General features: G+C 40.7%; 1 protein-coding gene across 1 annotated transcript; it reads left to right on the top strand.

Annotated features, from left to right (window-relative positions):
- Positions 1 to 1235: 1235 nt before the first annotated feature.
- Positions 1236 to 13045, top strand: LOC103456850 (uncharacterized). Its single transcript, XM_008396666.1, has 4 exons — positions 1236 to 1343; positions 3534 to 4173; positions 5005 to 5161; positions 5520 to 13045. The coding sequence occupies exons 2-4, from the start codon at positions 3547 to 3549 to the stop codon at positions 11876 to 11878; spliced, it is 7143 nt and encodes a 2380-aa protein (XP_008394888.1). The 5' UTR covers positions 1236 to 1343; positions 3534 to 3546; the 3' UTR covers positions 11879 to 13045.
- Positions 13046 to 13054: the final 9 nt, after the last annotated feature.

The raw sequence follows: 13054 nt of genomic DNA, 5'->3' as shown, positions 1-13054 counted from the left end.
GCTAATCTGTTTTACTACAGAAATAGATTTGGTTCAGTCCGGGTTTGGGTGCTGTTATGCAACCCCTGATAGTTCACGGTGAAGGATATGCATGACCAGCTAATACCCTCCTCCGTAATTCAGTTCAGTCTAATCTATTAGTGTCTACTACCCCTTTAAACTGAACTGTATTTCCAAAACCAGCACAGTGTCGCTGCAAGAGTATTTTTGTGGGGACAATAAAAGCCTGTATTTGCTATTAAGAGAACGTTCATCTTAGCTGTCTGAAGAGTGTCCCCATCTCACATCCACTGTGTTGAAAAAGCTTTAGTTAGGGCCGGCCAGACGTAGAAGCAAACTTAGCGATGGCCATAGAATGGCTGGCTATCACATAATAAAATCTGTTGCAAATCTTATTTTTCTATTGATTTTCTTCAATAAGACAATAATTAACACATTTTACATGGATGGAAGAATACATAATGCAATTATGGAAGAAGCTGGTTATTTATCGAGAGTTGTACACAAGTATCTTAATGGAACGTTTAGTGGAAGGAAAAGATGTGGATGAAAATGTTGCTCAAGACGCATCAAAAACTGCAATGTTTTTATTGGTCTTATAATTTTGTAATTTTTGGAGAAAAATAATCATGGGTTTCCATAAACTGCAAGCCATAATTATAAAAAAGGATAAACATATAAATAAAAATTATAGTACTGTTTGGATTTCATTACTGCCATAAATTTAATTTAGCATCTTACACTTTCATGTTGAAAACAAGCGCTGCTCTGTAAGGGTCCTGAGAATTGAAAACACTTTAATCCCTATTCTGGAAAGAGGTCCTTAATGAGATTAGAGACCTGCTTGTATTTTACAAGTGGACACTAACTTACCATCTGTCACTCAGAAAACCTTGCTCACATTATTTTATTCCTCGATTTCAAACAGCAGAGCTGTTTAGAAAATATCTACAAAAACACACAAAAAAATTATGTTCAAACAATTTTAACCTTTGGTGATGATTTTTTTAAGCTTTTTCCTCATCACTAGTAATGTTCTTCCTAAACAAAATCAAATTAAAAATAAAACATGTAATTTATCTCAGTGGGGCTTTTTTTTGGACCAGTTCTTGGGCCTGCTATGATAGCTCCATAAGGTGTGACACACCTTCCCAAAGAGGATTTCCAAGCTTTGCACCTGCAGTGAAGATTACCTCTGAGCAAAGATTAAGCAAATTGCCAATGATGGTGTCTCCTGGAATAAACTCCTACTGTCAGTTAGCTCAGCAACAGTCGTGCAGTGCAGCACGCAATGAGAATCCATGGATCTTTTAAAAATATTTGGCACTCCTATGTCAGTAAAGGTGAGTTGTTTGTTTTTTTGTTTCCATTTGTTTGCTAGTTCAGTTTTGTTTGACGTATTTACTGCTTTGTACTTTGAGTGCTGCAGGTGTCAGATAAGCATAGGTTTTACTGTAAGTGCTTGAAAATACTTACATTTAGAAAAGATAGATGAAAAGTTCTACTGCTAATTTTACTCTAATCGTGTGGTTTAGTACATAAAAAATATGTTTTAAGAAAAATGACAAAATCATTTAAAATTCATAATGAAATAATCGAATAAAAAATGTTTATGAAAAGGGCAACAAAAGGTTCTTTAGCTCTTTAGAAGCATATGCGTGCATCGATGTGTTTGTCTGGCTAGTTTAGCAGAAGGTAGGTCATGTTAGCTGATGACCACAGCCTGACAAAGTAAACAACAGATGCTTGGCAGCAGGTTAATCAGGTGTTTACAAGAACTGTTCATGTTGCCTCAAACACAACCTTAGCCAAGCCCCTCATAAACATGTTTACAAACCCTTAAAACAGAAAAATCATATGTGTCATTGAATTTCTTCAGCAGGAATAAGAAACAAAGGTTTTTAACTAAAGCTGCCACATCAGTGACCTTGTGACATGACACTTATTTAGCCACTCTTGGAAGATGGAAAGACCAAAAAACAGGCCTCTCAAATGAGGAATAATATGTGTTGGTGAGTCACAAGTCAGGATATGCTAGAAAATAGCTATTTGCTTAAACTTGTCTATAGTGAGATCAATATTTTAAAAAGTTTAAAGCAACTTGGAACATGAAAAGCAAGACTAGATGAGGACTCCTGTTCATTTTACCACATTCTTTAATTTAATTTCTTCAAATAAACCAAAGACAACAGGACAGAAAAAAATAAACATTTAATCTCTTGCTTTTATTAGGTAAAAATATATATATTTAAACTCTTATCAAATTCACTATAAATTTGAATAACTCCGCAGCTTTTCCTGTTGTGGTTTCAAGTTTTTACTTGTTCAATTGCTAGTTTACACAAATACAACTCAATTAAATTAGCCATATGTTTGCATTGAAGGAAATTCGCAAACCGAGGATTAGGACAGTGAAGCAAAGAAATGTTAGCGCCTTTGAACGTGGCATAGTTGTTATTGCCATTAGGCTTGTCTGATTATTTCAGAATCGGCTGATATTCTGTGATTTTTCAATCACAAATATCTCTCAGGTTTACAGAGAATGGTGAGGGAACAAAGGAAGTAGCCAGCCAACACCAACTGTGTGGGTGAAACACCTTGCTGATGTCAGAGGTCAGATGAAAATGGACCTGAGATGTACGAAATAACGGAAAGGCAACAGTTGCCGGAGCACTAAGAAGACCACCTCAAATGGCATCCTGTCAGTTAGAGTAGGAAACAAAGACTACAATTCATTGAAGCTTGCCAAAATTGAAAAATAACAGGTTATAAAAACGCTGCCTGGTCCAATAAGCCTTGATCTCAGCTGAAACATTCAGATGATATAGGGTCACATCCATCCAGTCTGGTTTCAGTGGTTTAGTCTGCCAGTTGTTGGTTCAATTCTGTGGAGGCTATTTTCTTATTTTTGGCTTCTTTGTACCAACTGAGTATCAATTTAACACCTCGACCTATTTGAGTGTTGTTGTTGACTATGTGTGTCCCTTTATGACCCCATAACTGGTTGGTTACTTAAAGCATTTATTGCCCCCTAAGGTTAAATCCTCTCCAACTTCAGAGGAGTTCACTGTTCTCCAATTGCCTAAACCATCTCCAGATATCAATTCAAGACAATCCAACCAATTTACACAAAATCCAAATGTGTTTCTGCCTCTGTGTTGAATCCATGTCACAAATAATGAAGAAAGTTTTGAAGGTAAAAGAGGTCCAACCTGGCGCTAGTAATGCAGTGCACTTAGTGAAGTAGACAATGAGTGCATATCAGTCATAAATTGTATTGTTACTAAGACAAAAGCACAAATGTCAGTGACCCATGTAAAGATCTCAGACAAAAGGTCAGCCTTTGTTTGTTTGCAGAAGGAAAGTTATTTCATTGACCAACCTCTACTGCTGAATTTATGGCAATGGGTCAGGAAGTGGGGGAGAAGAGGGCATGTAAAACTTTTTTAGGAGTGCATTTGGATTGGGCAATAAAACTCAGAGGTATAAAATCCTGTTCTTTTCTAAATGTCTTCTTAAATCTTCATTTGCAGTCAACCAGAGAAGATGAATGAAATTGGGCTTCGGAGGACCCTCCCTGACCAGACATCAGGGAGCGGGCACACCTTTGACACGTCGCACCACCCGAGCATCACCAACACCATCCTGTCAAAGCGGGTCTGCTTCTACAAAAGTGGGGATCCTCAGTTCAGCGGCCTTCGCGTGGTCATCAACAACCGGACCTTTAAAACGTTCGATGCGCTCCTGGACAGTCTTTCCAAGAAGGTTCCCCTGCCATTTGGAGTCCGGAACATCACGACTCCGCGAGGGATTCACGGCATCAATACTCTAGACGAGCTGGAGGATGGGAAATCGTACATCTGCTCCGACACCAGGAAAGTCAAGCCCATCGACCTGGCCCTGGCCCGGAGGAGGTTACCACCTTGGTACCATGCGAGACCTGTTAGTTCTCGCCGCAGGACAGCAAGGTTTTTCCCAGGCAGGAAAAACATCCACGGAGATGGCATTCGTACACCCAAAAAACTTGTGGTTTTCCGCAATGGAGACCCCTCCTTCTGGCATGTTGTGCTGCTACACAAGAAGACTACACCAAATTATGAGTCTATCCTGGGACACATCTCAGAGCTGATGCAGTTCCATGTGAGCAAACTACACACTCCAGATGGACGACGGGTAAGAGTTTTCTGTCACTAGCACATACAGTCATTCCTTTCGTGCAAATACTGACCCTTACAGTACAAACATGAACTTAAACCTGGCACGAAGTGACCGTCACACGAGGTGAAAAAGTGAAAAGCTTCTTTGCCAACTCATCTAATACCTCCAGCGCCTTGCAGAAGCATTAATACCCCTTAAACCTTTTCACATTGTGTCATGCTACAAACTTCAATGTTTTGTACTGAGATTTGCAACAAATCACTTTCAAGAACCACCTAATTAGTTGATTACATTTAAATGACCACAGTTCATCATCCTAAAATGGAAAGAGTAGTCATGTCTGGCTGCAACCTAGCAATGATAGGTTGGGCAGTAAGAGCTTTTCTGGAGGAGCAGCCATAAGCTACCAGCGACAGGGAATCTGGTCAGAATTGTTGGGAAGGTGGATGGAGCTAAATACAGGACAATCCTGGAAGAAAACATGTTAGCAGTTGCAGAAGACTTCTATCAGGAAATTATGAAATGCATTTTCATTCTACTTCATAAATATGCACTACTTTGTGTTCTCTCTTAGCACATCAATTCCCTATAAAAAAAATAAAGTTTGTGGTTGTAACATGACAAAGTGTAAAATTCTGGAGAACTGTTAATATCGTTTCTCATTTATATCCAAGTCTTGAAGGAATTCCCAAATGCTACCTCAAAAATCCCATGAAGAAACAGAAGATTGTTTTGCAGGGGTTAAGTTAAAAGAATGAATAAATGTTTAATAAAGATTTATAACATGGAATAGTTAGAGATGGACTACTTCAAAGTGATTAAATATTTATTTTCTATTTGCTTCAGATTGATGGTCTTCCAGGTTTGATTTTGTGCTCTGGAAGTGTGGTGGCTGTAGGCAGGGAGCCTTTCAGGCCTGCAGTGTACGGTGCAAATAAATCTCCAAGTCCAACAAGGCGGCCTACCAAGCAAAGGGCTTATAAAAGACAAAGGACATCAGTCTGTAAGTAAAAAATAAGTTGGTTTATTTATTTATTTATGAGAACAATTGTAGATGTATTTTAAAGGAGTGTGTCTGCTAGCCTTTTATTAGCATGGCGTATAAGTGCTGCAGTAATCTGCCATCCCTGAAGGGATAAAGCTTGAGAAAGTGCTGAGGTGATAATATTGTATGTAATGCTGTAGATGACCTACATGCACAGGTTTGCTGGCTAATGTTCTTGAGGAGCATTCAGTCTGTCTAACTTCTCTTATTCTTTTCTTTTTTCCCTTCATGCTTCTCTGGAAACTTCTGGCATTTTTACTTTTAATTTTCCATCTTTTTAAAACCCTTTTTCGGATCTTCTGGACTCTCTGAAAAGCCAAAAAAATGACGCCTTCATTTTCTTCAAAGTCTAGAAATTTCTCTACGTCATCTGAGAGGTACATCGTCCATCAGATTCACAACAGTGTTGGCGAGAGCTCCTGTGACCTACCAACTAACTCCATCGAGTCGGGTTCAGATCGAATACTGGAGTCTCTGGCAGAGACGGAGGAGGAAACCTGTCTCAGCAACGGGAATGGTGAAGAAGGGCAGGACAGCGTTCTGCCCAGTGACGACAACATCGAGAAGTCCTTTCGGGTGAATCAGGATGGCAGCATGACGGTGGAGATGAAGGTACGACTGACGATTAAAGAAGAGGAAACAGTTCAGTGGACGACCACCCTGACACGCTCAGTTGCTGCAGATCAGGCTGATGTGGCATGTTTGCCAGATCCAGAACAGGAGGTTTGCTCAAATCCTTCTCAAACTTCTGCCACTTCCACAGACATTATCTACAAGGACAGAACCAGAGAGGACAATGACGATGATCCACCGTCACTTGGAAATGGAGCTGTCAGTGACACTTTTCAGGAGGAGGATGATAATAAAGACCACAATGGGTCTTTGCCATTATCAAGAAGAGTCCCTACCCCAGGGTGCAAGAAAATAAGCAAACTCCGAACTTCTGTGGAGAGCATTAAATCTGTAACTGTGGATGAGATTGAAGAAGGAAAGATTGGTTCTTATATTTTCAGTGAAGAGACAGAGAACAGGACAACAGAGCAGTTCTACATGGAGAATCAGAACAGGACAAAACCAGTTCCCAAACCAAGACGACATGGCTCTGTGGATGTCAACAGCAGGGATGTTTCTGCATTCAAATCCACTGAAATTATGCAGACTGATTCCAGCGGAGAGGAAGTTACTGAAGCAGTCTTGCACATATATGAACAACAGACATATCATGACAATTTTCTTGCAAATGTTGGAGTTCATGGTATGTCTGCATCTGGAGCTACCTCAGAAACCAGGCAGCTTTGCTCCAGTAATGAATTTGAACCTTCACCTTCACCAGCCTTTGAGCCAGTTAGCACGTACAGAACTGACAGCAGGTCTGTAACATCAGATTTGCACCTGGCCTCTCTAAAACCTGGTGCAGTCCAAGGAGCAAAAACAGAAACACTCCAGCAATTTACAAAGAGTCACAACAAGCCTGGAGAAAAAGAGGTTAGGAAAGATCAGAGGGTTTTCTCAAAACCTAAACTGGTCGGGAAACATGTCAGGCTGGTTATGACGCCAGGTAAGAGACAAAGGAAGAGTTCAACAAAAGCAGCTGAAAAACATAAAACAGTGAAACCTTTCTCAAGCGCTGTCTTCATCAAGAAAATTTATGGAGCTAAAACAAAGACAACAAAACACATAAAAAGGAGAGCAACACCAACCTGGAACAACTTACCAAAGCCAAATGCTAAAAATGTACATTTTCAGTTGTCTTTGAAAGAAAAGAACAAGCAAATGTTGTTTAACACACAAACTGAAACAAGTCATCCACAAAAAGAACTGAGCAAAAATGAGTACTTGAATATTAATAAAGGTGTGCCATTGCAATCATTTTATCCCTCCAGTTCTATTGCTAAAGAGTATGTAGAGAATTGGCTTGAGAAGGCTCATTCAAACCCATCATCAAACCAAGACAAAGAAAGTCAAACAGCAGGAGGGTTTACTGCTCTGCAAACACAGAAAAAGGTAGGAACATTTTCAGAGGAAACATCAGAAACAAGCAAAATCTTTGAACTCTCTTCACCAGAAAATGTGATCTCCCCTTCAGTCAAGCTAAGAGTACAGTCTTTCGAAAACAAATCAGTGCCTGCAGAGGAGAAAATCAGAGTTACGGCAAAAAATTCTGACAACCATACAGCACATGCAAATGGAGAAAACTACAACAGCTTAAGCCAGAAAGATGCACAGGCTACACCTCTACTAAACGGGATCTGCTCTGAAATACTTCCACCGAGAACTGAGACAGAAGAAGACATGGCCACACTTATTGGTACACTTTCCATGGAGCTACCGCCACCACCGCCTGATCTACTGAATGCAGATGATTTCACAAATAATGCAATATCTATAACCAGCAGCCCTATGAGCAGTCAGAGATCACATAATTATTCCCTAAGTAGTAGTCCTACTTCTGACGAGGTCATATCACCAGATGATACCACATTGGAAAAATCATCTTCTCAGAGCAAGAATCAACAGGGAGCAGAATTATCTAGAACACCATCCATTAAAAGAGCTCCTTTGATCAGTAATCGCTCTTTGGAAAAACAAATGTTTCTCAGAAAGGCCACTGTGGATAAACATGCTTCACATAACAATGGCAATGAAGAGAGCAAGGCATTATCTACTCCCATCAGCAGTACTGGAAATGAAATCTGTACAACAGGGACAACACAACAGGTTGAAGTCACATCAGAGGAGACCAAGCAACCAATCTTAGAGGTGGGCACTCCATCTTTTTGTACTTCTGTGTCTCCACTTAGCTTAACCTCTGATGGAAGAATGTCTTCTTCCAGTGTTGTATCAAGTGAAACATCTGCTGTGGGGAATATTCCATTTCACATAACAAAACTTGAGACGCAATCGCCTAAGAGTTTGATGAAAACAGCTAAATTAAAAAGCAGTCCGTCTCCAGAGAGGAAGTTTCACACCAAGAAGTCCTCTGAACTTCAAAATACCTCTCCAAAACTATCACCAATGACTAGACGACTCCTGGATAAGCAAGTTCTTTCAGATAAAGGACCACAAAAACCTGAAGCACCCAATGCTAGGCCATTAACAGAGAGGAAACACCATGAAACAAAAGCACTCCAGAGAACTTCCCCGTGGTCTAAATCTCTAGATATGGCCTCACCACCTGGTAGGCAAAAACTCAGCAAAAAGCCGCTTCCAAGCAACCTCTCTGTGGACAGCCCTTCAGAACCAAACAAAGGGAAACCAAAGAAAACATCATCCCAAATAGAAAGCCACCAAACAGCACAGATGGAAGCTGATAACAGTGATGACGTTAAGGTCTCAGCAGGAGATCAAGATATATCTGTGATACCAGAGTTGAACATGAAGCCAGTCCTTGAGAAGATTTGCTACTCAATAAAATCTATAAGACAAATGACCAAGAATAAACGTCCATCCTGTTTGGAAAAGTCCAACAGCTTGCCTGACTTTTCCTCTCACGTGGCCTCAACATTTGGCTCCTCATCTAATGTTCTTCTTGCTTTTCTGGCTGTTATGACCTTGAAGGAAGGCTTGACGAACCTGCATATGAGCGAGCTAAACGCAAACAACGTCAGCTGTGCAGAAGCATTAAAAATGATTGATTCTCTCAAAGAAATTGCCAACATCGAGGACTCCCAAAGACTGAGAACAAGTCTATTGGATTTGCAACAATCAGCTTCAATGCAGCTTCTGCAAAGCTGGAGGGGTTTCCAGGAACTTGGCGACAGATCCAAAACACGCAGTGTAACACCTCACACTTCAGAAGCTGGACTTGGGACGACAGTAGTTTCTGAACTAGACTGTGGCATTGGGGAAAATGTTATTAATGAGATTATAGAAAATTTAGACATTCCTCAGAAGCTAAAGGAAGAGTTGGTTTCCCTTTCAGAAGGTGCAGAAGATGATGGTGGGCATGGAGGAAGTATCCCTTCTGCCACACCAAGGCTGTTTGCAGACCAAAGCAATCATGAAGACACGCAAAACATTTCAAACAAAGAATGTGTTGCTCAAGATGACAAACAAAATGCTGATGTGAGGTCTAATGTTACAATAATAACTAACATTAACCAGCCAAAACAACCAGAAATGGACAGAACTGAGGTGCTTTCAGAAGCAGCAAAATACAAACCATTAGGTCAAGCAACTGAGGACAATGGGTGCCAAGATTGGTCAAATTCTGTTTCTAATACCAAAAATATCCCACAAGAAAAGCATATTTGCAGGACCACATCTCCAAACTTACAGTCATGTAAGTATGTAGCAAGTAAAGGTAATCTGGAAAGACATGAGCAGCACCAGCAGGCATATACGAGTGAGAAATCAACACAAGAAAGGGAAAAAAATAGTGGAGATGTGTGCAGTGAGAAAAAACCTGTGAACCAAGAGCTGTACATGGATTGTAGGCAACTAACACAAAGTAAGAACAACTTAGAGACAGACTTAACCCAGAATGCTAAATCAGCTCCAGATGAGGAAACTCAGACAATACCAAGTGCCAATCAAGATTATTGTGAGCAAGGTACAGAAAAGAGAGCAGAAGTTACACATCCAGGGATAAAACAAGAGATCAGTGCATGTTCTAACCTCGGTAATCTGCCTGTGGAGAAGCAGCCAAGCTCAAATTATTATGTAGAAGTTGATGTAAAAGGGAATAAGGCAATATTAAACACAGGTGGTGAAAAACTACAAGAGGAAGATTCAACCGAGACTAAAAGTACAGTCTTACAAGGCCAAATGTGCAGCATGGGGTTAAGTTTAAGTACCGATGACAGTATAGGAAGCTCAGATGTAGAAGAGACATGTTCAGAGGAAGAGCAGCCAGAAGTTGATTGTAAAAAACTGCAGGTTATTGTTGAAGAAAGTTTGTCTGGCAATGAGGAAGAGGAGGAGGAACCCCTTCCGAAGTTTGCAGAACAAACAAAAAAAGGCAGAGAGTTGGAGGCTTTGACAGAGGAGCCAGAGGAAGATCAGGTTAGCTCAGAAGATGAGGCCCAGTATACCGAAGAGGCAGAACGACAAATTTCTCCTGGAGGAGGCTCGATTGATCTATTAGAAAATTCTGATGTATGCAGCAAAAACGAGGACAGCAGTTTGATAATATCTGAAAGTTTAGAAAAGATTTTTAGATTTAATGTTGATGACAGTGGCAATGATGACAGCACCTTTGAGGAACATGTGGATGAAGTGCAGCCAAATGATGAAGATAAGCAAAAGAGAAGCTTAGTTGAAGAAAATCTAAGTTACTATGAACAAGAATGTAGTTCTGAGGAGGAACAAGCAAGTAAAGTAGGAACATTTAAGGAAAGCTATGCACAAAATCAAGAAATTCCACTGAGAGCACAGCTGGAAGAGTCAAATGAAGAGGCAGTTGTAGAAAGTCCTAAACAGCAGTCTGAAGAAGTCACAACCCAATCTGTTGCAGAGCGAGTGACTCTTCTAGAAAAGCAGGTGGCTGAAGCCCAGAAATCACAACTTGCACCAAAAAGTTCCACAATCAGACATTTCTCTCAAAGAAAATCCGCTCCAGAGTCAGAAGATTTTCCGTCTGAGTCAACCACGTCCGAGTTGGCTCTCTGCACCCGATCGGCTCCTCAGTCATCGTTATCTTTCAGCTACGACTCGAGCGGTGTTATAACCACAGAGCCTGAGGGAAGCAGAGTCAGATCCATTAGGGAAATGTTTTTAGCAAGGACTGGCAAAGACATCCAGCAGAGAGGCTTCCTGAGTCCCAGTGTATCGGAGCTGAGAGGAGAGACCTCGGACAGTGGAGGTTATCAGTCTCAGACCTCCAGCGACCTCTCGGGCGCTGAAGATGACTCGGCACAGAAATCCATCTCAAAAGGTTTTGTGAGGAGGGCGATCGAAATGCTCTATGGCAAAAAAGACCTTGAACCCGAGGAAGCCAGTGAAAGACCCCTTTCAGAGCCGGATCAGACAAAGAGGGAACCTTCAAGCATATTTTCACCATTCCAGGCAGCTAGATCCAAAGCAATGTCTGAATTGTCCTACTTCAATTCCTCCACTGCACTGGACATCTTCAGTGAAGCAACGAAATGCATTGCTTTCAATGCACAAGTGGGGCCTGGAGACAGTGTTCCTATTGATAACGGACGTTGGCTCCGTGGAGAAAACACATCAATGAGGAAGTCAGTGTCAGACCCAGCTGGAATAAACAAAACCTTTACAAACACATTTCACCTGGACGAATTACATAAAGACGCAGAAGAGAAGACTCCATATTCACTGTTCAGTGCAAAGCCAGAGTTAGAAGACGAGACCAAATCCCAGCCTGGAAAGTGCACCTACTTCTCTCTGCCTCATGCCAGCGAATCAGAGGTGTGTCAGGAGGAAATGAGCACTGTAAGCAAGGGCAGCAAGACTGAAGACAGTGATGAAGAGACAAAGGACGCTTCAGAGAACAGCAAGACATGGGCAGAGAGAAACGGCACCTTGCCCAGCATTGGTGTTGCAGACTTTAAGATGAAAGATAATAAAGTGCACCCGCTGGTGGAGCTGCCATCTGATGGTGAGGTTGTGGTGGTGCAGCCTGGGAAAGGTCAGGTTGTTAATAGAAGAATTCAAGAGCCTGATGTTTTGGACTTGCTGTATTCTTTCTGTGGGGAGCATTGTCCCATACTGTGAGAGTAAAAAGCCCTCTCACCCCAAGTTTTAGCTATTACTAAAGAGTGCACAGGGTTACAGAGTAATATTGTCTTTGGTGCCTACATTTTAATGTCGTCATGGCCTTGAATGTCAACTAATTTCAGCTAACTTCCATGTAAAACATCATGCCATAGTTGTGAATTCACTACGTTCTAAAGATGTGTGGAAAAGTCTATGGTGACTTAGATTTTACAGGTTTCAGTTTTTCAGGCTTCTCATTGGATTTTTCACTCATTTTCATAAAATCAGTGACAGATCTATGGGTGTAGGCGCCCCAAGAAGAATTTTATTTTCTAGGCCTCTTCCAAGTCAAACATTTCAGCCATATATCATGTAGAGTTATTATGGACAATTACATATTTTAAGACTTTGTGGTACGTTTGATTGCTATGGCTAACACCTACTCAACTGACTGTTGGTGCTCTCAGGCCTACAAAGTTACCTTATACTTCAGGTCAGCCTGAAGAAAGGAATTTGAAACAAGTTCAAATTATGTAGGTATAAACTCCCTTTGCAAAATACATGTTTCTATAGGCAATTTGTTTTCAGGCTGTTGCAAAGGCATGACTAATCCCAATTTATTTTCCTTTATTTATGAAAAATTGCTCTTTTACCCTCTATTCTTAGTTTTTAAGCACACAACCTGCTCAGAAACTAGAGATCTCCAGAAAACATGCAAAAATATTGATAAGGGAAAGATTGGGAAATTACTAAAATATGACTGTCTGGCTGCCTGATGGAAAACTCTAGTTTTCCTTCACATCATATGTTTTAAGAGCTTGTCCACATTTCCTGTATTTGCCTGTAAAGAAAACCAGTCAGACTCACTGAAATCTCACTATAAAACTCTTTAGTGAGATTTAAGTCCCTGCAAAAGTCTGGAAACAAAGTCAATCTAAGTAGTACTGAGGGAGTTGGTGAGGACTACAATTGCAGCTCAGGTTAAGCCTGGTTTCTTTTCTTAAAATGAACCCGAACTGTAGAAATTACTTGTAAATGCTGTGGTTGTCGTGTAAATATATTTTTAATAGCTGGACCAAAAATGTTACGTTTAGGATGAAGTGATTTATGCTTTACAATCAGGCAGCTGTGATATTTTTTGTCTTTTTAAGCTGATGTGTAAGAATAAAAGTGTGTTTGCAAGTACCTGCTCGC

Source organism: Poecilia reticulata, linkage group LG20 (assembly GCF_000633615.1).
Source record: "Poecilia reticulata strain Guanapo linkage group LG20, Guppy_female_1.0+MT, whole genome shotgun sequence".
In the NCBI taxonomy this organism is placed as follows: domain Eukaryota; kingdom Metazoa; phylum Chordata; class Actinopteri; order Cyprinodontiformes; family Poeciliidae; genus Poecilia; species Poecilia reticulata.
This window is presented reverse-complemented; position numbering and strand designations above follow the sequence as displayed.

Bases quoted from the DNA above. Each gene is read 5' to 3' on its own strand.
- LOC103456850 (XM_008396666.1), top strand. From the start codon at position 3,547: ATGAATGAAATTGGGCTTCGGAGGACCCTCCCTGACCAGACATCAGGG. The intron at 4,174-5,004 runs GTAAGAGTTTTC...TATTTGCTTCAG, and splicing joins ACACTCCAGATGGACGACGG to ATTGATGGTCTTCCAGGTTT. The intron at 5,162-5,519 runs GTAAGTAAAAAA...CTCTCTGAAAAG, and splicing joins AAGACAAAGGACATCAGTCT to CCAAAAAAATGACGCCTTCA.